At 36.6% G+C, this 26,210-nt stretch overlaps 1 protein-coding gene across 2 annotated transcripts in view; it reads left to right on the top strand.

The window, feature by feature from the left end:
* LOC306843277 (activating molecule in BECN1-regulated autophagy protein 1A-like) overlaps positions 1-26,210 on the top strand; it is an 80,786-nt gene that overhangs the window by 15,117 nt on the left and 39,459 nt on the right. For both annotated transcript variants that reach the window (XM_079374652.1, XM_079374651.1), the window contains 3 exons: positions 3,370-3,470; positions 13,656-13,766; positions 25,779-25,967. In XM_079374652.1, coding sequence (XP_079230778.1) covers positions 3,370-3,470; positions 13,656-13,766; positions 25,779-25,967 — 401 coding nt within the window. The remainder of the gene's footprint in view (positions 1-3,369; positions 3,471-13,655; positions 13,767-25,778; positions 25,968-26,210) is intronic.

Here is a 26,210-nt window from a genome sequence, read left to right as displayed (position 1 = left end):
CTCACTGCCTACATGGGCAGCGTCCAGCTGAGAGTGTGTTGTGCGTCATACAAATAGCATTCTGCAGGCACAAGAAGTACACAGGAGACCTGACTCACAATTGATTTCAATAGTTGATGTGAGAGAAATGATGCAATATTTTAATAATAATAATTATTATTATTATATTATAAATAGGATAAACGTACCTATTAAGCACACTTCCATATTTGAGCTCAGATTATAAAAAGAAAAAATAATGTATTATCATACTTGATGTCTTAACCAATTGATGTGATACTACATGCCTCCTGTAATTTCAAGTTAATCAGATCATTGCACACAGAGATATGAGTTTCCATGTGTTCACACTGCCTGGCGGCCATTTTGAAAGCTGTCTGAAAACTTGCACCAAAAGAGGAGCCCTTTAACTGTGCATTTTTGAGATGTTTAAGCCTTTATTTTGGATAAGTTTCACTACTTATTGTAAAATTAAGAGATTAATGTTCAGCCTTTTGCATATTATAACCTGGAACTTGGATGTGGGAAATAATTAGAGTTAGATCCACAAGATAGTTTAGCAACATTAGCTGATTAGCTGTATAAGATTGTGTGCTACGCTAATATATTACTTCACAGGCATTACTGGCTTGTACTTTTACATCCAAAATATAAATTAACAGCTTATTGCTGGTCTGTTTTGCTTTACAGTGCTGTAATTTTGAAAGATTTCATATTATTGCAAGCTGAGCTTAAAGAGTGCACTACTATGAAAATCACACAGCTTCAGTGTGACATCAATAAGAAAAAGTATAATTTCATAGATTTTTTAATAATAGTTGTTCATAATAAAATATGTATGAACTTAATACATGACCTAGATTTATTTAGCAAAATCTTGTCATTTTAATAAATATTACATGAATTTATTAAAAATAGTTTCTGCTCCAATTAAGCTCAGTGTGCTCTCTTTAAGCTCTTCCACATTGAACGTCTATGTAAATACTTCATAAACAGACTTGACATATAAACTGGTGGTTGTCACTTTAAGTTAAGTTAATCGATTTTCTATGGATTCTGTCAACTCAAATCTGCAGACTGGCTCTTACCTTTGCCAACTAGCATCAACTTTTCCAGACTGAAAATCGGTGGAAATTCGGGGGAAAAATCGTGTAGTGTATTCCAGCCTTAAGAGACTATAGATAAGTTGACATTCATTTAATAAGAGGCTTCATAATGAGGCAAGTTTCTGTGTTCATCCCCATGAATGAAATGTTTACTGGTTTGTTTTATTTGATTTTTGAATGTTACTTAGCAGAACGCAGACTTGTATAGATATAGCAGCCATGTCACCCTGCAGCCCAAGACTGGTTGCCCACTGAAGCTAAGCAGGGTTGAGCCTGGTCAGTACCTGCATGGGAGACCTCCTGGGAAAACTAGGTTGCTGCTTGGAAGAGGTGTTAGTGAGGCCAACAGGGGGTGCTCACCCTGCAATCTGTGTGGGTCCTAACGCCCCAGTGTAGTGACGGGGACACTATACTGTAAAAAAAAAGCACCATCCTTCGGATGAGACGTTAAACTGAGGTCCTGACTCTCTGTGGTCATTAAAAATCCCACAGTGTCCTTCGAAAAGAGTAGTGGTGTAACCCTGGCATCCTGGCCAAATTTCCCCATTTCCCTCTGACCATCATGGCCTCCTAATCATCCCCATACACTGATTGGCTTCATCACTCTGTCTCCTCTCCACCAATAAGGTGGATGCTGCACATTGGTGGTGGTTGAGGAGATTCCCCCCTTTCATGTAAAGTGCTTTGAGTACCCAGAAAAGCGCTATATAAATGTAACATTATTATTATTATTAGATGTTGCAATGTGCTTAAATGACACTTCATTATGAATATATAACTGATCAAATTGAATGCCTTGTTGCTTGATTTTAGTCTTGTGATTGACTTTGTACCTTCAAAAAAATATTTTTTAAATTATTGTTTAAAAAGGTTGTTTAAAATAAACAAGAAATTTTAATAAAACATGATGTGAGCTTAATGGGAACAGGGGTGTGTTTAAAGGGTACAAAAAATGTACCCATTAAGCACAGCCAGATTTTTTGCATTTAATGATGTATATCTTGATTTGAAAATTATATTATTATTAATATTGAAATTAATATTTTATTTTAACATAACTTTTTGAACTGAAACCATACCTTGTGCACTAAAAATATCTCAATGTAGATTTTGGTGAGCTTAATAGGTACGTTTATCCTATACACTACTTTTAATAAAAGTTTGGGGTCAGTAAGGTTTTGTTTAAATGTGTTTTATGCTCAACAAGGCAGTAATTTACATTTACATTTATGCATTTAGCAGACGCTTTTATGCAAAGCGACTTACATTGCATTCAAGTTACAGTTTTTACATTTTATCAGCTCTTGCTTTCCCTGGGAATCGAACCCATGACCTTGGCGTTGCTAGCGCCATGCTCTACTATTTGAGCTACAGGAAAGCCTAATACTAAGAATACTATCAACATTTTAAATTACTGTTTTCTACTTTAATATATTTTAAAATGTAATTGATTCCTGTGATGGCAAAGCAGCCATTACTCTACTCAACTCTGTTATCAATGTAGAAAACAGTTGTGATGCTTAATATTTTTGTGGAAGCCCTGATATATTTTTTCAGTATTCTTTGATGAATAGAAAGTTCAAAGAAAAAGTTCACATAAATTTCACACTATGAAACAGAAATCTTTTGTAACAGTCTTTTCTGTCACTTTTGGTAAATTTAATGTTTCTTTGCTGAATAAAAGCCCGGTTTCACAAATGGGGCTTAGCTTAAGCCAGGACTAGGCCTTAGTTAATTTAAGATATTTAAGCAATTTATACAAAAATGCCTTGGAAGAAAACATTACAGGTGTGCATCTCGACACAGAACAATGTCACTGACACATTTTAAGATATGTCAGAGCAAGATATTTTCAGTTGAGACAGCTGAAACATGCATTTTAGTCTGGGACTAGCTTAAGCCTCGTCTGTGAAACTGGGGGTTAATTTCTTTCATTTCAAAACATTTGAACTGTCGTGTATATAGCACACATTTGGGGAATTAAAAAAAAACATTATTTTAACTTTTTATTGATACTTTTCACAATTGAAATTTGTATTGAAATTGGTTTTATATTTAAAATCAGCATTTTTCGCATTTCATCTGTCATACTGAATGTATTTTTTTTACTCAATTTGTCACAGTGCACTATGAAATTTCCTTCTCTGTGAAACATGCATGTGATGCTGATTTGTGTTACTCAACCTCAAAACTCTCAAATCTTGGGTTCACATGTCCTGTCAATCTTTCTCACACTGCCTCTGTTTCCCTCCATCTCTCCCAGGCGGTTCCTCCTGCCAGAGTTTTTGCCGTATGCTGGAATCTTCCATGAGCGAGGGCAGCCGGGCCTGGCAACACACTCATCCGTCAACAGGGTCCTCGCAGGTATATTCGCCCTCTAAAGCTACAGGAGTTTTCTAATATTAGATGGGCAGGGTACTCACTGAAGGCTTTGTCAGGGATGAAACTTCCCAAAAATGTTTGTGTAATGTCATGTATCAGGTCAATGACGAGGGCTCTCAGTGGGGCTCTTTAACAGCAGTTATATTAGCTTTGACTTTTTTGCGATAAAGAGGTAGTTCAACTGGAAAAAACATTCTGTCATCTGTTCACGCTCTTGTTGCCCCAAATGTGTATAATTAGCACAAAGCCAGATAATCTCGAAATATACATCATTATACACCTGTATGCCAGCATCGCAGGGTTATTAAAAAAAAAGTTGTCTTGAAACCAGCTGCCAGCTGCATCGGATATGCCGCAGAGCATCTACATATAGTCAACAACTTCCAGAAGTGCGGAAGAATCAAACAGATGTTGTGAATGAATAGTAGATTACTAGATGTGTACTGTGGAAGCAGAAAAAAAATCTGATATATTGGAAACAACATGCACAGCTTTTATTTTCGGGACCAACTTTACAATTTTTTTGTCAGCCATCTTTTGAGTGCTTGTGAGGGTGGACGTCCCTTACTTCACAGATCCCACTCCCTACATATCCTGCACCAATTCAACACAATACAAATGTCCACAGAGCTGTTTCTCGCTTTTGCACACCAGCGTTCTTTCTCTCTCCCACACAGAGAGGCATCTTCAGCCCACACTAATTGCAGTGTGTGATACGAGGTTCAGAAATGCCCCTCTCTAAACCCTCTCCAGCTCACACAGAAAAGAGCATCATGGCTTCACTTTACAGAGCAGCAATCGTTCAGTCCCTCTCTCCTCTCCTCTCCTCTCCTCTCCTCTCCTCTCCTCTCCTCTCCTCTCCTCTCCTCTCCTCTCCTCTCCTCTCCTCTCCTCTCCTCTCCTCTCCTCTCCTCTCCTCTCCATTTTTATACTGTTAAAGGAATAGTTTACTCAAAAATGAAAATTCTGTCATCATTTGTTTACTCTTGTGCCATTCCAAACCTGTATGACTGACTGACTTTCTTCTGTGAAAGATATTTTAAATTTTTTATTTTTTTTGTCCAAACAATTAAAAATTTGTAGGGTCAAGTATCGTTTGGACCCTAATTATCTGCAAAAGAAAGAATTTGTAAATTAGTAAAAATAAGTAAATAATGACAGCATTTTCATTTTTGGGTGAAATGTATCGTGCAGCTGTGATGTAAGCAAAGTCCATGTTGGAACAGTTATTATGGTCAGTTTTTCTGTGGCAAGATGAATTATGTGCATAAATTAACTGTGAATTATTGTTAAATCAGTACTTTATCTAGTTTTTTGTAATTGTCAGGTGCACTGGGGGTGAACTAATCATATTGAATTTTTCAGTTTTTAAATAGAGAATGACTTTACTCAGCACCATTAATCACTGTTGGGTTTAAAGTTCAGTAATAGGGGTTGTTTTGTGGACTCTTATTATTTTGTGTTGCAGAGGGTTTGTTGCATAGCCATTAGGTATGATTGGCCCTTGTTCTAAGATGAGAGGAGAGGACTATTATTGTGAACCCCAGGGCAAATATCCAAACGGAGGCAATTACTAGCACACATTCCACCTCTTCAAGCATTCTCCTTGTCTAACTGCTCTTAGACAACCTTATACAAGCCCCACAGCACAGAGCACAAATACCCACATTTTAAGACACAACTTTCCACATATCCAGGATTTCTCTCTCACTCTCTCTTACTCTCTGTAGATATGCTGTGTACTAATTTCTCTACCCTAAAATCAGGGATCTTCAATTACATTTTGAAATCCAAATTACATTTTTAGTGGAGGGCCAACATTTTTCAAAGTAGTTATTAGATTATAGCATTTTTTATTTCAAGTCTAAAATGATATAATGAGAAACAAAACTAAACACCCTAATATGCTCAATGACTGAGAAGATAGACAGATTTAATTTGTCATCAGTTGTCATACTGTGTATATATATATATATATATATATATATATATATATATATATATATATATATATATATATATATATATATATATATATATATATATATATATATATACATACAGGGCCTAAAGTTAACACTCGCCAAGCACCAAATGCGTGTGAAAATCGGCATTGGCGAGTAAATGTAACCGTGTCAGTCGCCAGTTGGCGGGTAAAACTTTTACGAAAAATAACAATGCAATGTAGTGAAAACAACAGACAGTTTTTAAAGAGATTCGCTGTTTCTGACGTAAGCGAATAAAATAATCGTTTACCTCGTAAATGTAGTCTTAAATGAGTTATAAAGTCTTAAAGGGATCCCTGGGTATTAAGACTTGTATGGCTTAATATAACGTAAATGATGTCTCTTACTGAAATATGTAGTAGAAAACCCATCAAAGATTTAAGTTATATAAAAAAATCACATCATTTTATACATATTCTGAACTATGGGGGGTGCCATTATTCTGATGATGTAAAATGGTTGCACTCAGTGAGCTACTAGCGCTACCTGTTGCTATTTTTACCATAACACATCTCGAAGTAGACAACTCGGGAAAAAAAATACTGATATGATGACCACAGCTACTAAAAGAGCTTACAGGTGGCGATGGATATAAGTATAGGTTTAAACCAAATGCTGTACCATTGATTTTTCCCCACAATGAGTGTAAACACCCCGGATATTGAGGGAAATCAGCGCTGAGAAACTCCTCTAGCGGCTGCGAGTCATGATTAGCATCGGCATGTTTACATCTTAACAGATGGCATCTAGCGTTTCTTGTCTCAGTCGTTTGTAAGCTATTTCAGTAGCTGTGGTCTACTAAGACTCAAAGGCATCAGGGCTAAAGTGGAGGGGAAAAAGAAGCGGGTTTTTATGAAGTTTTATTCGTCCATAGGCATCTTCCCATGCTTTTCTCCTCCTATTATCGCTAGGAAAGCAGTGCTTCTCTTGCTGCCCTTTGACTGAAAATGACAACCAAAAGCCACACAATGTGGTATCGTATCACTGTTTTATTTTCTGATTTGTGTTGCGGTAAAAAGCCAAAGCCCATAGAAATAAGCGCCAGTAGCTTACCGAGTGCAACCATTTGACATCATCGACACAGAATAACATACATTTTCATGGGTTTTCTATTATATATTTAAATAAGAGACATAATTTACGTTATATTAAGCTATACATGTCTTAATACCCGGGGATACCTTTTGGGAGAAGATCGAATATGTGTCAGATCCGGTCTAAAAGAGACAGCGCTGATTTTAAAGTGAAACCTGCTGAAGTCTGTCACTGATGTGAATTAAAGAACAAAAGAAAAAGAGAAATCACTAGACTGCTCTAGTCGCTGATTAACTTTTGTAGCTGAATAAAGATTAATCTGTATAGTTTATGCATATACAATTTATAGTTTATGTGAAGATTGTTTAAAAATCACTTCATATTTCAAAGCCTATTAAATGTTAAAAATAATGGCTTTCAATTATACTGTAATGTTGAATGGCTATAATTAATAGGTCAAATTGATGGAAAATGCATTTAATAGAGACACCAGTAGGAGTATTGGTATTAATGCTTCATTAATAATAGGCTACTTTGTAAAAAGATGCCATTAAAAACATATTTAAAATATACTATCTTTATGTTGTTTCTCCATTCATTTGGAGGTTCAATGTGAAATTACAACAATATAAATATGCGATTAATTATGATTAATTACAGAGAAACATGTGATTACTTTTTTAAATTGATTGACAGACAGTTGGGTTAAATGTTTAACCCAAACCTCTGGGCAGTAACCCAACCCCTGGGTCTAAACAACCCAATTGCTGGGTTGTATTTAACCCAGCATTTTTTAGAGTGTACAAAGGACAAGAATCTTAAAAAAAAAAAAAAAGTTTTTAGGACAAAAAAAAGATAAATCAATAAATATGTTTGTTGTTTTTTCTTGTCAGTAAAGTAAAAGACAAATAAAAACATTGTAAATATGATTAGTCATTGTAGTTGTAATAAATGCCTGTTTTTGCACAAAGAGTTTCATGGCCGGTAAAAAACTCTTTGTCCTTTTGGCTGGTAAATTTGATCAGGTCACCAGCCATTGGCAGGTGTGGCAAAAAGTTAGTTTTAGGCCCTGGCACTGTGTGTGTGTGTGTATACACACACACAGTGCCAGGGGCTAAAAATAACTTTTTATATATATTTTATTTATTTATTTAGTCATTTAGCAGACGCTTTTATCCAAAACGACTTACAAATGAGGACATAAGAAGCAATCAAAACCAGCAAAAGAGCAACAACGTGCAAGTGCTATTAAAGTCTTGGTTAGCCTAACGCAGTACAGATAATTATTATTATATTTTTTTATTTATTTAAATAAAAAGACATATAGATAAAATAAAATTAGAATACAGAGTGCTAGAGTTAGAGGGTCAAGTAAAGATAAATGACATATATAATATAAATTATATAAATATAAATACATGTATACATGTAAGTATTTTCAAAATATAAACTGTATGAGTGTGTATTTATATAAACATAATAAATATACACCGTACACACACATATTATGTAAACAAAACATTTATTTTGGATGTGATTAATCACGATTAATCGTTTGACAGCACTAAATACACAGTATACATGATCATTAATCAGTCAATTAAAAAAAATATTTAATGATGTTCAAGCTTAAGAATGATTCATAGCTGTATAGAACCAAACATTATATGTATGCAGGTTCAGAGGCGCTTCCCGATAACACTTTTTACGGCACACACTCTGATCAAATGTGCTGCAACAGTTTAATGCTTGATGTCAACAGTCAAGTTATTTGCATAAATACATCTGATAGAGTGAGACTTGATCAAATATGTGTGCTTATGCTGATCTGGGTCATGTTTGGCAAGTAGCTGAACTATGACCATTGGAAGCTAAAAGCATGCTGTGCCCTGGCTTGGCAATTGTTGACCACTTGAGTGCTTTTGATTTCACCACAGAGTTTTGTACAGAAAGCACTCTCATATATCAGGCAGTTCCGTGATCTTTAAATCAATCAAAGGTCTGTATAAATTGATAATTGGGCTGTATTTGGCCCATGGGCCACTTGGCTGACAAGCCGTGTTCTTGATTCTCCTCTTCTTCCCCTTCTGCCTTCCAGAATGTATTTTGTGTAATGATGATATTTGTTTTCAATGAGAATTTGATTGTTTCGGTGGTTTGTCACTCAACTTCAAACTTTCCAGCTATATTTAAACTATAGTTCATGGAAACCAAAATAACACAGTGAAAATGTTTTTTTGCATTACCTTAGGGTTCATAAATATAAATATATTATTTTATTTTAATTTAAAAAAATTAAGCAGATATTGATGAATTGTTCACAATAATACTATAACATGCATTTACAAAATAGATACGATTGGGTGCTTTAAGGGAATATAATAATTTGTTGAAATGTTATACTGTTGAGAAATATTAGGGTATGTGTGTGTAGTGTATGTGTGTGTTATTAAATATTGTTTAACTACAGATAGGATGTGTGATAAAGCCAGAGCTGGAGGGCCTTAGGATGGAGTGTGTAATGAATGAAGGGTTAGTGATGGAGAACAGTGACCCTCTCTAATTCAGCCCGTCTCTGATCCATTCAGTCCTGCTCCACCCAGCGATGCAGGCCTGACGGATCCCTTAGGCTGTTATTGTCAGATAGAAACCCAGTTTATATGGACTTTTCAGAGCATGAAAAACTGCAGCACGGAGCCGATTATCTTTAATGGAATGGTCCTTTCTCTCTCTACTTTTGCTCTGTTGGGTCAGTGCTGAAGAGGCTGCTGAGTATACACGAGGCATATGACTGAATTCTGCTGCACAGGCAGATTGGTAATTTATGTTTTGCTGTGTTAAGTCAATTTACACCATTTTGGAAAGTACTCATGTAATTAGTTTTAGCAGGAAGAAACACATTTTTCTTGGTAGTCGTCCTAAATTCCGTTATTGTACGGGACACTTATGATGACCTCGTTTAGCACACGCACCACATGCCATGCAAAGACTCCCTTGGGTAATCACTCCTTAAAACACTCAGTAGAGCCGCTCTTAAAACACAGCTGAGTCTATGGAGAGTTCAGGTGAGGTCTCCCCTCTCTCTCCCTCCCTGTTTCTCGTCTTTGTTTTTCTGGGAAGCTCCAGGTAGTGACCCGTTTTTGAGAGGTGCAGCATTAGTAATGCCCCCCAGCTGCTCTTTATTCTTTTGCATTGGCAGAACTCAAAGGACTCAGAGGTCAGGGGTCACATGTCCTAACCACTTCCTGCTCTATGTACAAGGGGTTTCAGATACTGAGAGGTACCATAGGTTTGTAAGGAATGGTAATCTCACTTTCAGTTTACTGAATACTTATGCAGTGCGGTGTATACTGTCTGCTTACTTCTGGTTTTTATATAGTATGTGAAATAAACATATTGCAAAATGTGTTACATTATTGTTATGTAATGCATTCTATCATAGAACACAATGTAAAATTGTTTATTATTGAAATTATATTTTTACATGTTTAATTCACATGCACACACACATATAGTACATATACATTCATAAACCTTTAAACAGTAGTGTATACTTTTTGGCATTATTACTCAACTTGTTTTTTTACTACTATGCTTTTTAGAACATAGTTTAATATATTCTCTCTGGTAGATAACATCATCAAATAGAGACGCCTTAAACCAATTTGATGGATCTGTCTAGACTAAAAAAGAAAACTGTTGTCTGTAAAAGCTTTGGTGAGGGGCATATCTGAGGATTTGCCAGATTGAAGCGTCAACATGTTTGATTAACTGATCTACAGGAAAACGAGCTCATTTTCAAATGATATTTGCATTTCATCCCTTTTGATACTGTCGTCCTTTGAGAGTGACAGCCTCAGGGTACAGCTTGTTGGATCTGTTGTTCATGCAATCCAAATCTATCCAGATGACACAGCATTATGACATACTGGGCTGCTGAACTGTATCCAGAAAACATTACATTGCTCATGCCAGCTGGAATGGTGACTACTAGTTAACAGTTGTAACAGCTTTCCTGCTCTGTGTGAAAAGGTGGAGGCCTGACCTCCTTGGTGCTAACTGCCTGTGTCTGTTAGTGCTGAGAATGTAATTGGTGTTGAGCAGAAGTTTAATCAGCCAGCAGGGCGGGAAGTGCCGATCCTGCCAAGACTCTGAGACCTGTTAAACTAATCACCCAAACTTTCGAATTATCTCCCATGGCATTTACCTAGTGTAACGGAACCATTTGATTGTCTGACACTGTGCTTTTGAGGTTCACAAAATATTAAGTGAATCCTAACATTAAGAGAATATGACATGAATTTTTGAGCATTTTGGTTGAGACTAGTTGAGCTAGTGTGTGTGGTTTGTCTACTGTTCATCCACCCGTGGCGGAATCTCCTTCCTGAGCTATACCTGACAGAGCAGCCATCTAGAAAATACACCCATTCACTTTCACTCTTTGCAGCTGTCTATGTATTAGGCTTATAAAAGCCTTACAAGATTACATTTGGCCATCTGATTGCAAGTTTAAGTATCATTGACGTTGTTATAAGATTATATACAATAAAGTGCTAACTTATGCTCGTTTTCATTTATTTGGCTCAATTTCAGTTAGTCTCAGTTTAATTCTCTCTCCCAGGAAGGTAAATTGAATATATGTTTTTGAATAAGAGAATCATATGTCATCAAATTACTGTCAGTATGCCTTCCAGTACAATTTTTACAATGAATGAATATGCATCAATATTATTTTATTGAAGAAAAATGTGTAAAAATCAAATTGGCTTTTGACATCACAAAACTGTGAACACTGACTGTTAATATATAAAATATTATTAGTAGTAGTACGGTGTTAAGGGATTGTTCACCAAACAAATTACTATTCCACAAGAGAAAAAATCATACAGGTTTCAAATGACATGAGGGCGACACATTTTTCATGCTTTTGAGGAACTCTTCCTTTAACAAACAAGGTAGCAGTGAACTTTTAAACTGGAGTGTTTTTAAATACTTCTTTTTTTAATATGTAAATATGTAAATGACTGTGAAAATGTAAATGAATGTATCCTCTAGCGTCTACAGCCTCTGTCCACCTTGTAAAATTCTCCTCAAGCACCCCATAAGTTCCATGTTTTTAGGGCAATTTATTGTGTGTCTATGAGGAAAACGATGGCCGTGAAAAAGGTTTAGCTCATAACTGCACTGTGACAGATGATAAATACTTAATCCCTCACCCTCGCCTTAGTGCCTTTTTTGTTTTTGATAAAATTGTCATTTAAGTGTAGCTAATTCTTGTAAACTCAGTCTGTTCCTCATCTCTTCCAAGTCCTCCAAATCGTCTCTAAAATAAAACCATGTTACTGTAAAATGATTAATTATGTCCTTTGTTTTTTGAAGATGACTTTGTGTCACAAGGATTTTTTGTGTTATTCATCCTAATAATGTTTTTTGGCCTGAGGATTTGCACTGTTGTAAGAAATGATTGTTTACTTGCAAGCATGCAATAAATTGTTCAAAAGTGACAGTAAAGGTATAATATTACAAAACGTTTGTAAGAGAAAAAAAAATCATTTATTTATTTATTTTAACTAAAATTTTAAGCAGCACAACTGTTTTCATAATAACATGTGCAGTGTTAACAGTATAATAACACCAACACCGGATGTGTTGTATTTCAGGTTAGGTTTAGTGTAAAGTCTGCAGTATTCCAGTTCCCAGAGGGTCTTTTATACTGAGAGAAGCTCTCTAGCTCTAATTAGTCCATGGCTGTGAGAGCAGCTCCTGAAAGCCTGTCTGAATGCCAGCTCACTGCACCTGGGTGTCTGTGGGCTGTAATGGGCAGACAGCAGAGTCCAGGAGGAAGCTGTGTAATAGATATTTATGTCTGCATTACGTCTCCTTGAGTCCAGGTCATAACAGGCAAATATAATCTGTTAGCCAGACCCAGGATCCACCCTCTACTGGCAAATGGACCTCTAAGTGTACTGTTCGGCCAAAGCCTTCCCTCTTCCCTTCTGTAATTACGGTGACAGGGCTGAGCACTGAAGAGGACAGCCTGACATTTCCTTGTTTACCTCAGAGAAGAGTTATTTTGCAGACAGAGACCTGTATTAAATTCAGTGGTGAGTGTGTTGTCAGATTTGCTAAGTGCCCGGAGTGTAATATAGTTTATATAACCATTGAAGGACTCTTCACGGAACAAGTTATCGTAGATAGAGGAGATTCCTCAGGCAAAACACAGCTTAACTGTTTTTGTCTAAATTAGATGCAGAAGAGGCTATCAAATAGTGGAGATGTGTAAAACCTTTTCCTTATTTTGTCTGTTACTTTTATCTGCTCTCATTTAACCTGATGTTACCAGTCTTAGTAGGGCCATGTTATTAATTTTTCTGTTCTGCTTGAGTGTTCAGGCCTTGGGTTGTACTCAGAGATACCCTGTAATCCGCTTCAAAACACAGTAGAGCCTCTTTAGTCAAATGCTGTTAGATTTTCCTTGTTCCTGTAATGTGCTGTTTCTGTTGTGGTCAGATACACTATCATTTAATAGTGTGTGGTCGGTAAGAGTTATTTATAGTTTGAAAGAAGCCTTTTATGCTCGTAGGCTGCATTTTATTTGATTACAAATAGAGTAAAACAGTAATATTCTAAAATATTATTATAACTTAAAATACCTGTTTTCTATTTCAATAAATTAAAAAATTTATTTTATTCCTGTGATGGCAAAGCTATCATTACTTCTGTCTTCAGTGTCACATGATTCTTCAGAAATCATTCTAATACGCTGATTTGCTGCTCAAGAAACATTTCTGATTATTATCAATATTGAAAACGGTTATAAGTTAATATAAAATATTTTATGTAGGAAACTGTGATCTATTTTTAGGATTATTTGAAGAACATAAAGTTTAAAAGGACAGCATTTATTTGACCGAAATCTTTTGTAACCTTTACTTTGTGATCAATCTAATGTATCCTTACTGAAAAAAAAAAAAGACTGACCCCAAACCTTTGAATGGTACTATATGGAATGTGCATTATCAGCCTGTTTACATAGAAATATTGACTGGTTGATGAATTGTTTAATTGCTGTATCTGTAACGTGACTTTTTTTTCCCTCTCTCTCTCTCTCTCTCTCTCTTTTAAGGTGCTGTAATTGGAGACGGTCAATCTGCAGTGGCCAGCAACATAGCTAACACAACTTATCGTCTACAGTGGTGGGACTTCACCAAATACGACTTGCCTGAGATCAGTAATGGTGAGTGGTTGAAGGGGTGTATCAAAGCCATTAATGACAAATAGACTGTCATATTATCAATGAAAGATGGGGGAAATTAATGTATTACTATATTGTGATTCTTTCTTTAATGATTCTGATTAATCTATAGTCATTTTAAGTTTAGTTTTTAACAGTTAATATTGCACACACACACAAAAACTCTTGAGCAAGTATCTAAACTGTCTAAATCATCTGTCACATGTCAGATCATAGTCTAAGAGGCCTCGTTTTGGTTATGACTGAGTTTTGCATATGAACTGCAGAATAATCAATAAAAAGTAGGATTGGGATTGAACCCACCCCTGGTTCCAGTGGTGTTTGGTTGGGGATTTTCCAGAAAGGCACATGTGTTCTTTCTGAGATTTAATATTTGCCATGTGCCCATCCACCCGAACAGGAACACAAACTGTTTCAATGCCCAACAGTGATGAGGAAATCGTAGTGAGGGGAAAGACTGCACCGTGATAGAGTAGCTGTAGAGAAAGGTAAGAGTGAGCACTCCACTGAGCGCAAGAGTGCAGCTGATGGAGGGCAGATGCCATAGACAGGAGAGGAAATTGGTCACATATTAGAGTTATTTTCTTCCCTGCCTCTCCCTTTCTTTCCCTCTCACGATGAGCGTTACTGGAAGCTCTTGGCGATTACCCATGGCTGATTACAAGATTGCCGAGTGATTCTTGTTATCTGGGCTTGATCTCACACCTGGCAGCACTTAGGCTCTAACATCTGTTCAGCCTGTGAGAATCATCAGTATCTCAGAAAACAAAGGTTAGCATCCCTCAGGGCATGTACACACATCCAGATACACACAGAAGATGAGTGCGGTGAATGCTGTGTTTGTTGTGCTATGAAGGTAAAAAAAAATGAAATCAAAGTCAGTCCTTATAAAATTCAGTTTGACCTTCACTTATCTCTTAACCCAGATGGGCCCGACCTGCTGAGGATCTGTTGATGGATGAGGATTGAGAGTTTTATTTGTCAGTTCTGTCGAAGACTCAGTCATTTTTAAATACTCAGATCTCCAACAGACAATAAAACTGACATGAGTTTAGCAGTGCTGGTGTTGGAGTGTAAAAAACAAAATAGAAATGAGAAAGAACAGCACAATGCATATCACACATGCAGAAGTATTGCACATCCCAATGCCAGTTGGGTCCGGTTCAGTGGCTGTTTGAGAGGACAGAAAAGATTTTGCTAGGTTTTTGTTAAAGCTATTCAAACATGCACAATTGTTTTGGAAAATCCCCTTACCCTTCTTGGCTTGCAGAATCCCCAGCTTTGCCCCAAACACCCTGAAAAAAAAATCTCTGGTTTCGCAACATCCTGCAAAATATGGCTTGTTGTGGCTTATGTTTATTGTACCCCAAAAAAGATAGATTGAAAGATTTGCTTTCATTTTCATTTCATTCTAATTGTTTTTGCTTTTGTTTCATCTCTTGTGCAAAGAGGCAGTCTTGGATGTCCCAATGGTTGATCATAGGAAGTTTTCTCAGTCAGATTAAAAATGTGGTCCGTTCAGACTGAAAATAAGTCCACACCACAACTATAATGATAAAGATGCAGACAATCATATTGTTGGAATCACTTTCAGAGCATTTTTTTCCAGCTGATTAATGGCTAAAATCTTTGACAGCCGATCAAAATCATTCCTTCTTGAATTCAAGTTCTGCACTTAAGTGCGCAGTGGGAATAAACAGATCAATATCATCCATTGGTATGAATGCTAATGTTACTATCATTATAGTTACTGTTATAGTGTTCATTTTTGCTGTGAACAGACCTTTACGATCATGAAAGCCACAGCGCTGTATTGCAACACTGTAGTATAAACTGTGCAACTTTTTTTTACGTTTTCGTTAAGAATTAATAACAAAGTTGAGTTACAATTGACTTACATTTTCAGCAGACAGTACTGAGAAAATAATAAATTTTTGTTAAATCCACACAGCTTACAAAGTAAAAAAGTGAATGTTAACTAACATTAATCACAGTTTGAGTTATTGTATCCAAAGAAGAAAGCCAGCAGTTGTTTGATATCAGAGCACATAGCATCAGATTTGCTACAAGTATTACTGAAGTAAATGGGAAATAGCGGGAGGTAGAGCTGAACCGTGTCAGCGGAGCAGAGCACTGACCCCCTGAACAGAAGCCCTCTTCACTTCCCAGCAGGCTGCCTCCACTCTACAGAGGCCTGAGTGCATTCTTCTGTCCTCCCACAGTACACATTACCTCTGGCGCATCAGTGCAGTCTAATTACAAATACAAGAAACCTGTTATAGGCATTAGATGTCAAATAAACTGTGTTATTGATTTTGGAGCCCATTAGAAGCTCATATATTGTGCTGCAGTCATAGCACTGAGTATTGCTTAAACAGCTCATGTTGAATTCGTTGAAACTCATTGTTCTACATAACACCTAAGATCAAAACATTTCCATTAGACATTCTCTTGCCATAGCTTTTAATTAAGCACGACCGGGCTTTTGTAAACTTTTTTCTTTATGGTGGTCTATATGATTCTTTCCTCCTCTATAATTATTTTAATGCAGTCTGGTTTAATTGAAAGAAAAAGCACTTAATCTTCTTAGAAAATGCTTTAATTATGTACTCTGACTTACATATTGCATAATCAGTTTGATACATTAATTAAGATAACTTTTTTCATCCAAAAATTGTGGAAGGACATATCCATTAGAAATCCAGTGCACTTGTTAAAAATAGCTTTTCAAAAATAGCTTGTCAGACTTCAGGCTATATAACCATTAGTGTAGATGGGACACGTTACAGATTTTTAGGTCATACGGTATGAGAAGTAATTATTTGCTCTGTAATTTGGTCAGTAATAGAAGTTGAGTCGGTATATTCTCTTGTGTCAATGTGATGGTGGTAATATAGCTGCAGGTATCTGATCTGAATGCTGGCCAGTGTAGTATAAGACAAAGCAGTAGCACAGCCATACTCGGGTCTAATGTACACTAGGACACATTATTTTGGTACTATTGAGATGCTATCATGGTTTATATTAATATTTTGAATTTGTTTTTATTTTTATATTTTCTGTTTTAATTTTAAATGTATTTTTCAAATTTAATCATCTGTTTTTTTTTAAATATGATATAATTTTTTTAATATGTCTGTAGTTTTTTATTTATTTTTAATTCAGTTAGTTATTTTAGTATATCAAGTTCAGCTAAATGTAAATGATAAATGTTAACTTAAATTTTTTTTAAGTTTTCTTTATTTCAAGTAACAAATGTTTTTATGTGTTTTAGTTTTAGCTCTAGTTTAGTGAAGTATAATAACCCTGACACTGAGGAAAACACACAAACAACTTCCACAGTAATAAATATGAAGACCTGAAGTGGCTGCAGAGACTCTGAACAACACTTCAGTTTCACCAAGTTCATATGAGCACAATATAGTGTTCCCCAGACAAATGGTTAGGGAAAAAACTCAATCTGATCCACCACCAAATTGATGCGTTGGACTTTATAACCTTGCCAACCTTTCTGTAAGAAATCGATAACAGAGGACTTTAGGAACCAGTGAACACATTTGAAAAGGTTCCATTTAACAAACACTGATTCATTCTATGTATTCCAAGATGCCTCGTCCTGTCAGAGAATGACCAGTAAGAGGGATATATCACACACCTATCCACTAAAGTCCTTCCTGCCTCAACCAGCACACAATTAAGGTTCTGCACCCTACCACCTGACAGAGCAGGGACAGCCACCTCCAAGAGGCAATAATGACATTGTTCAGCAGCAGGAGGCACGACAGGTGAATCACTCACCTGCGCAGTGATGATATCTCTGAGCAGTCAACATATTCAGTAGCACTGGACACCTACCAGCCATCCACAGCTATCTCTTCCCTCTTCTCAGTTTCGCCGCCAGCCGGCCAGTTCCAAAAAACCCATCCTTGAACTCATTTGTGCCTACAGAGGTGGAGAAATCTATTGGGCTAATGCAAATCTGAGGCAAAGACATCTGAGCATGATGGGCCTTTAGCTGAGCAAGCTCATTATCAAATGTGAGCTTGAATTCTCCTTACTAACTACTCTTTCCTCTCGTCAACTCAGCCTAGGAGCAGAAGTATTAATGAGCTAAGATGTTCCCATGCTCTGATGCATCTACTACTTCATGATAAACGATGGCTTCAAGAATCTGTAATTAACAGAGTGTCTGAAGTTCAGAGGGTGGAAGTGCTCTACATCAAAGTTAGCCTTTTTTTAATAAGAGTTAAGAATGTGACTGGCTACACTGAAGCCCTGGTGGTGATACAAAGCACCAAGGTACATACAAGTTTAATAACAAGTACACAAAACAAGTAAACTCCAGTAATTGCCAATATAATATAATACGAACTCTCTGTCTATGGGTGCTACACAAGCCAAGGTGCCTGGCTCTGGAATCTAACATCTGTTCCAAAGTTTGAGGATGAGTTGTGTGTTTGTCAGTTTACAGGATGCCCAAAAAGACATTTCTCATTTGTGCCGGGTGACCTTATTTCCCACCATTTAAGGCTTAGACCAGATTTGGTGTCAAATGGTATAAAGATGCTGTTGTTATGGTGTTGAAACAGTAGCAAAGATGTTGATATTTAGGTAAAAAAGCAACAGTCCATTATGGGGGTTAATCCAAAGTAGAGAGAACAGCAAGACTCAGTTCATGCTTCAGTTTCATGAGGTCAAGTCTTGGACAAAAGCGGTGTGCTTCTATGTGCATCAATATTGTCCATAACCATGTAGCTAATCCTAACAAATATCACTGAGATTTTACCATTGTTAAGGTTTGCCAGCTTTACACTCTACCATTCAAAAGTTTAGGTAAGTTTTTTTTTTTTTATGTTGAAGTAATGAAACAAATTCTTTTATGCTCCCCAGGGCTGCACAGGGTCGGCGCCAAAGGGGGGCATTCGCGAGCCGTGCCCCCCCAAACGAGTTAGTGCCCCCCACTTTCCATCCTCTCCCCTCCTTGCTGAATGTGATCGATTTCGAAAGCGAAAGTGAAACCGATAAAACAGCGCACATAAGAAAGCGATTGCATGCTTTAGGGAGCGTCAGCAACTGCACGCGATCACAGATTGCACGCTGCCCACCCGAAACCACACACACACACATACACAACGCGATTTGTGCCCCCCCTAGAAATTGAAATGCCCCCCTGATGGAGGTGCTCTGGCGCCGGCTCTGGGGCTGCATATATTTGATCAATTTTTATCAGTTAACTCTTTATTTTAATATATTTAATATAATTTAATTTAATATAAGCATAATTTTCACAATACTCCAGTTTTCAGTGCTCCTTCAGAAATCATTCTATATGCTGATTTGGTGATCAAGAAACATTTCTTATTCTTAGCAATGTTAAAAAATAGTTGTGCTGCTTAATATTTTTGTTGAAACCATGATACTTTTTAAAAAAAAATTTTTTATGTGAATCGAAAGTTCAAAAGATCAGCATTTATTTGAAACATAAATATTTTGTAACATCATAAGCATCTTTACTGTGATTTTAATAAATTTAATGTATTCTTGCTGAATAGAAGTATTCATTTCTTTTTTTTTTTAAAGACATACCCCATTTTGAATGCTGGTGTACCTCACATCAATAAAAAACAAGAGAATTGCAGAACCAGTTAAGAAGGATTATCAACAAGACTTTTCAGAGAAATGTTTGTTAGAGAGTGGTTTGGGAATTTTCAGTTACCAACAGAGACTGTGGACAAATCCAGCTCATAAAGCTACAGGGGCTATCGGAACTCATATTGAGGAACCATTTACATCATCCTTCCAAAGTCAATAGTGTCAGGAATCTGCTGGGATCATAAATCAGTGTAATTGTAACTCAAACTAAATGTAAGCCATCACATCTGATTTATCATTTTAGCACCACCCAGCTCATTAATGAATAATTAGGAGAGGGATAGTTGTCAGAATTTGTTGTTTTTTTGGAAGGTAGGAACAAGGCCTCAGCAGCAGAAGGTAAACACTGACATTTATGATGCTGCCTCTAGCAGCTCTTCTCCTGTCCTCTGCTTTGTTACGGTTAAGATGAAATCTTTAGCCCTGTGTACATTTTGTTCTATATAAAGACCAAAACAGAGGATCAAAGACAAAACATTTCTAAGCCCTACGATGTTGCTGTTCTTGAAATCAAATTTGTCTCTGAGTTGCCTTAACTGAAATCACAGAATTGCTAAGGGCTATGTGGACTTTTGCTGGGATAGCAACACACACTAGTTTTACTTTAATTAGGAGAGCTTTGAGTCAAATCAAATTAAATGCTCCGCTCTAGTTCTTTCTTTAACACAAATTCCTCTCTCGTTAGAGCAAAGCAGGTGTAGCAGGTCGTCATTCGGTGAATAAGATGTGTGATTTTTGTCCCCCTTCTATCCCCCTCTACTGTATCTTAATTTTCTTTTTATGTGTGTGCAGGTTCACTCCCATGTGGTTCTCGTAAAAGCAAACTCATTGGGTTTTAGTGCAGCGAGAGCATTTTTGTGACACTTGGAAAGTAAAACCCCAAATGAAATTTGAGACTGTCAGTGCAAGGCTGTGATTGTAGTGTTAAGGTGTGTTTTATTTCTCAGTAAATTCTCAGAAGCTGAGGGTCTTTTTCAATGCTTACAGAGCTCCAGCTTCAAGATGATAATAATAGATACTTTACACACATACCAGACCCATTGATGCAAAAATGCAACAAGAGTCTATGAATATTCATTTTTCTGATAAATGATGAAGAGGATTTTATGTAAAATGCTTCAACATGTTTAGTATGCCCACAGCTATAAAGGAAATGAAATAGGCTGCATCTATATTATAGCGAGAGCATAGTGTAAAGCGCATGCAGCTGCTGCTTCATTAAATGATGGCCTCAATAGCATGTCTACATTTAATGAAAAAAAGGAGCACAACCTCTTTGTCTCATTTGTGGTAGCCAACATCAGAAATCTAATGGCGCCCAGGGAAAACAACTGTACTCTCCACAATGCAGAAGAAAATGGGAAATGCAGGGTAGTTGTGTGTAGTGTAATGAACGTTTAAAGGGAACACGGTTTTTTCCATAAAACTGCTACTTGTTTTTCAATGTAAACATGCTCACGTTTTGTGTCTTTTGCAGTATTTTACGTATATCGAAGCATTTTAAAAACATGTAAAGGTAACTATAATGATACCTATATTAACTATATTAAAATCCACATCAATGAACAATAACATTTTGTTTATTATAAGCCCGCAGTTATGTATTTTGCCATTTTAAATGTTCAAACTCTTTAAATTGTTAGATTCTGACTGTTAATTTTTTTTTATTGTTTAGCAGCTGAAAAAATTCCAATGATATCGTTCCTCTGTAGCATTAGTTGTGATGTGGACATTGCTGTTCTTTCAGTTGGTAAATCAGAATTGAAAGCCGTAATTGAAAAGTGTGAAACTTGCTAAGTGCCCTAATGAAGATGGCTAATATGCATCAGGGTCTGTTAAAGCCTGATTACACCAACAATAATGTTTGATAAAAATTAGTAGACAGCACTTTTACAAAAGCAGAAATACCCTGGTTACTCTGGGAGCCAAAATGCTACATTTTCCTACACCCGCTTGTCACGGAGAAGAAAGTAAAACTGTATTTACAGTAGGGTTTGGATTAATTTTTTTCTCCATTTCCCTTCACTATCCATTATAGATTTCTCGAGTGTGATTAATGCTGTTAATCTTGAAGACCACTTGTTTTGGGCATGTACAATAGGTTAGCAATCTGGCAAGTAACCAACATGCTGTCGGTTCAAATCAATGACCCTTGAACTGTCACCAGATGCTGAAGCCAATGTAACTGCAGGAGGATTGCGTCTATAACATATGTACTGGAATTCACTTTGAGTAAAAATATAATCTATAAGAAAATATTTAGTGTATTTGGTTAAAGTGCTAGAGTAGATGTTTTTTTTTTTTTTTGGAAGACATAGATATACCACAGCTAATGTATCTCATTTCTGGTATTTATCTGTATTCATTTTTTTCTGATGTTCAGGTGCTGTGATATTAATAGACACTTAAACTGACATCAGGTCTGTGGTTTTGTGCCATTTAAGAGAATGTTATTGTAGCAGTGTTTCTTCTTTGTCACCTAAAGGGCTTTTATTTAAATATGTGTGGAAATGGGATGTTTGTGCTTTTATGAATGTTTGTGTCTTTCTCAGTATTTGTTGACCTTGAAACTAGGCTTTCTGGATGTTTTTATTTTCCAGGGATGTTTTAATCCACTGCTTCTTTCAATATGTTTCTTATCCCTGTCCTCTCATTCTTGCTCATTTAGTCTCTCAGTGACCAGAGACACTCTCTCAGACACATTTCCCAAGCTGCTCTGCAGAAGTCATGCCCAGGAAATCCGTCTCTACCACTATTTTCTGTCTGTTAACCGCTTGATGACTTTGTACTGTAGTTTCAGATAGAGTGACTTTGCAAATGACAGAGAGTGTAATTGGAGTGAGTAATTCTGGACTAAACCAGTCTGAGTCCAGTGGCTGGGTCGAAGGAATGGATCCATTATAAATATGCCTGTAAAAGTTTGATTTATTTCAGTTGTCCAGATGCTCTCTGTCCACAGCAGCTGGAGTCCTGAGCACTTCGTTTATCATTCTGTGTCAGCCACAAACCCAATCTAAACACTAAAGAACATCCTTGCACCCATGCTTCCACAAAAATAAATGATTAAAATACACTTTAGCTTGTACGGCAGTGGTCTGGTCTTCCCTTGGAGTGCCACCGAGATAGTAGTCACTTTACCCTAACAAATCCATTACTCAGATCCAGTAGGGAGCTCTGTCTGCTGAAGCCGTGAGCCACTTATCCATCTTCAGAAGTGTGGGCCGACTCTCACTGTTACACAACCTGCCCTTCTGACCCTCTCCTGCTAAAAGAGTTTTAATTTCATTTTGCCTTGAGAGGCAGGTTCAATAATGAGATTTTTTTATCAATATATAATGTAAATAAAATTTAGCTATTGATGAAAGCATTTATATTGAAGCCCGGAAGGACAAGATACAATGTTTTTTTTTTTTTAAGTGTCTTTCTGAGACTATTTCCTATGATGTTTTTCTGCTGTATGTAACAAACAAAATGGCAAAAAATATCAATAGATCAATAATTTTTCAAATTAGCAGATAAATCAGCGGTGTAGAATTTTTTTTTTGAGAATATTTGAAATAATTTTTATACAGCATAAAAAAAGAATGATATAGGCAGGGATGCGCATATTCACAGTTTTAGATCAACTAACTAATACTGTTTAAGATTTCCATTCAAACTAAAAGCATAAATCTAGGCTATGGTCTGCCGCTTTCAAAGCAAAACGCAAAACTGAACATTTTTCATTCAGCAATGTGCTTCACTTTGCAGCGCTAAAACCGGCAGTGCATATAATTACTTGCCCGCAACCCACCAAAATAAGAGTTTGCTGATTTTAGGTTTGAAAATTCAAACGTAAATATTAGCATTGTGTTTTTAAGTGTACTATAAAATAATTGTATTTTTATTTAATACTCACTTTTTATTTTAAAATATAGTAGTATCACACTATATTTATTTATTTATTTATTTTTATTATTTTATAAAACAAAAACTAAATAATGTGCAACAATACTATTATTACTATTATGAATTATCTTTTTTTTTTTTTTTTTATATTTAATGGGCATTAATGTGCAGTGTGAGCACCAAACCAAATTTCCAGGTGTTGTCATGAGAACTGGACTGAAATGACTTATGTTCACCCTTGAATATAGGTAAGAGACAGCAAAGCATTTACAAAAATTCAAGTGATTATTATTTTATTTTATTGATTTCTATGTGATACACACTTGAGCATGGAATGCAGATACAACTGCAGGTGGTGACTTTTCATCATCACCTTTATTGCTCTTTTTTTTTTTTTTAAATCAAAAACCAGTTTCCCTCTTCCTCTCTCCCAGCTCCTGTTGGCCTGTAGTGAATGAGTGGGCATAAGTGACGGTGGGTGGATGGACTTGTGTGTGTATTTGTCTCGGAGAGTGAAATGCAGGTCCTGCTGGGCAGCAGCCTCATCAGTGCACTAAATTATTGCCCCATTTAATTAACACACTCCTGCTTAAATCTCCCCTCCTGTCCTCTCAGACTCTCTTGACCTTACTCGGTGAACACATGCACACAGATACACAAACACACACTGGGTGATTAAAACAAATCCATCTTTCTAAATGTGCATAATGAGTTGCAGTCACCTGCCAAAACTCACCTGCTCGTTTAGCTTGTGCCCTCACACTTTTTCCAGCGCCGTCCGCACGCACACTCACTCTCCAGCGAAATGACAAACACTTCAATCACACGCTCACATTCTAAATCACAAATAGCCCTAATTACACCTCCCACACACACGCACCTGATGCTTTATTCAGAGACCTCTGCGCAATGACACATGTTGATGCATGAGACCAGAGCAGCATGTTATTGTTCCATTAATGCTTTGAATAAGTCGCTTCATCTAAACAGTTGTTTTGAATCAGCTTTCTCAGCTCACTCACATTTGTGTTGTAATATCCCTGTGTTTACACAGTGTTTGTTTTCTGAATATTACTACCATTCTGTGTGTTGAGAGATGGCTTCATCAGGATGCAAATTTCCATGGAAACAGTAAAGGATTATGCTATGTGTATAACAGAAAATGAAAACAGGAATCGAAAATTAATTTTGGAGTTGACGTGGTTTCCAGAGCAGGAACATTATCATTTTCTCTCTGCATCCTGCTTGGCAGAATGGTAGTACTAGATGTCTTTTATGTATGTGTGTGTGAGGTTTATGTGCTGAAATGAGAAGGGATGTACCCTTCTCATTTCAGCACATAAACCTCACACTCAACTGTTTAGATGAAGCGACTTATTCAAAGCATTAACGGAACAATAACATGCTGCTCTGGTCTCATGCATCAACGTGTGTCAGACATCTCTCTCTTTCGCTCTCCTGCCACTCTGCTTTCTTATTCATTAGTGTAGGCTGAACAGATGTGGCTTTCTGTTAGTCGCTAAATCACTTTTATTGCAGCTCAATTTATGGCAATTCTGCAGCTTCTGCTAATTGTTACACAGAGCACTGCTTGTGTGCAAACACAGATTTGGATGCAAAATAGAAATCTGGCAGATGCAGAGGCTGACAATGCAACCAGTTTTTGGCAAATTTTACGAGGATGCTAGTTTAATGTCCTTGCTCGAAAAAGTGGGGCTTAATGTTTAGTTTAAATACAGCAGACTTGCTTTTCGAAATTTGACATTTAAAGCTCCTATAACTTATTATAAAACTATTTTCTGTCTAAGGCTAAAGGGAATGCCTTTGTTGTTTTGTTTTTGACTGCTCCAAAACAAAACGTATTTGCTGGGTTGGACTAGAGATGTGTGATTTTTTTTTTTTTAAATTATTATTATTATTTTTTTTTTCTGGATCATAATAGTATATGTGTACAATTTTTATATTATTGTATCAGTCCAGTGAGTGACATTGACCATCTAATACATTATATTCTTAATATTATGCGATTGCACATTATTTCTCGTTGCCCTGCCTATTCTTAAACACAAATCGATGAAATTTGAATGTGAATAAAGGCTTTTTATCTTTTTTGGACCAGGTGAAGTGCCTTCTTTTCTTGTGAAAAATAGATGACATGTTTATCAAAATGTATAGCTACTATTTAACTTATTAAAAGATCAGAAAGATTGTTTTGTTTAGCTGTGCGTATTTTAAGATATTTTCAAAGCCGTTTTAATCTGTATATGATGTTTAGTGTTATTTGAAGCATGTAATATAATCAGTCTTGCAAAATGTAGATTAATACTGTATCTAATATTGACCAATATACATTGCCTTCAGAATCCAAATAATCATCGGTTATCATTACCAGGCACAGTTTCCATTACGGTACATCTCTAATTTAGACTCTTGTGTCTGATTTCTTTTTTTTAGCATCTGTAAATGTGTTGGTGCCCAACTGTAAGATCTACAATGACGCGAGCTGTGATATCTCAGCAGACGGACAGCTGCTGGCTGTGTTCATTCCCAGCAGTCAGAGGGGTTTTCCTGATGAGGGCATCTTGGCTGTGTACTCCCTGGCCCCACACAACCTGGGAGAGATGCTCTACTCCAAGAGATTTGGTGAGTGACCCTGAGATATGAACTGCTCGACCTCATAAGGGCTGTTAGTTTGTAAAAACATGACTCCCCTCCCTGTGTTGGCGAGGGTTTAAGACACTGATTGAGCCATCAGAGCTGAAATTATTTTAAACTTGTGCTTGATTAAATCGAATGCAAAGGGACACGGCTGTTTGCATTGTGCTCTCACTTTCCCTCTAATTGGCTGAACAGACTGCAGTGATGGAGCTCTTTTAGAGGCAGCTT

The sequence above is a fragment of the Barbus barbus genome (assembly GCF_936440315.1).
Source record: "Barbus barbus genome assembly, chromosome: 2".
Lineage (NCBI taxonomy): Eukaryota > Metazoa > Chordata > Actinopteri > Cypriniformes > Cyprinidae > Barbus > Barbus barbus.
This window is presented reverse-complemented; position numbering and strand designations above follow the sequence as displayed.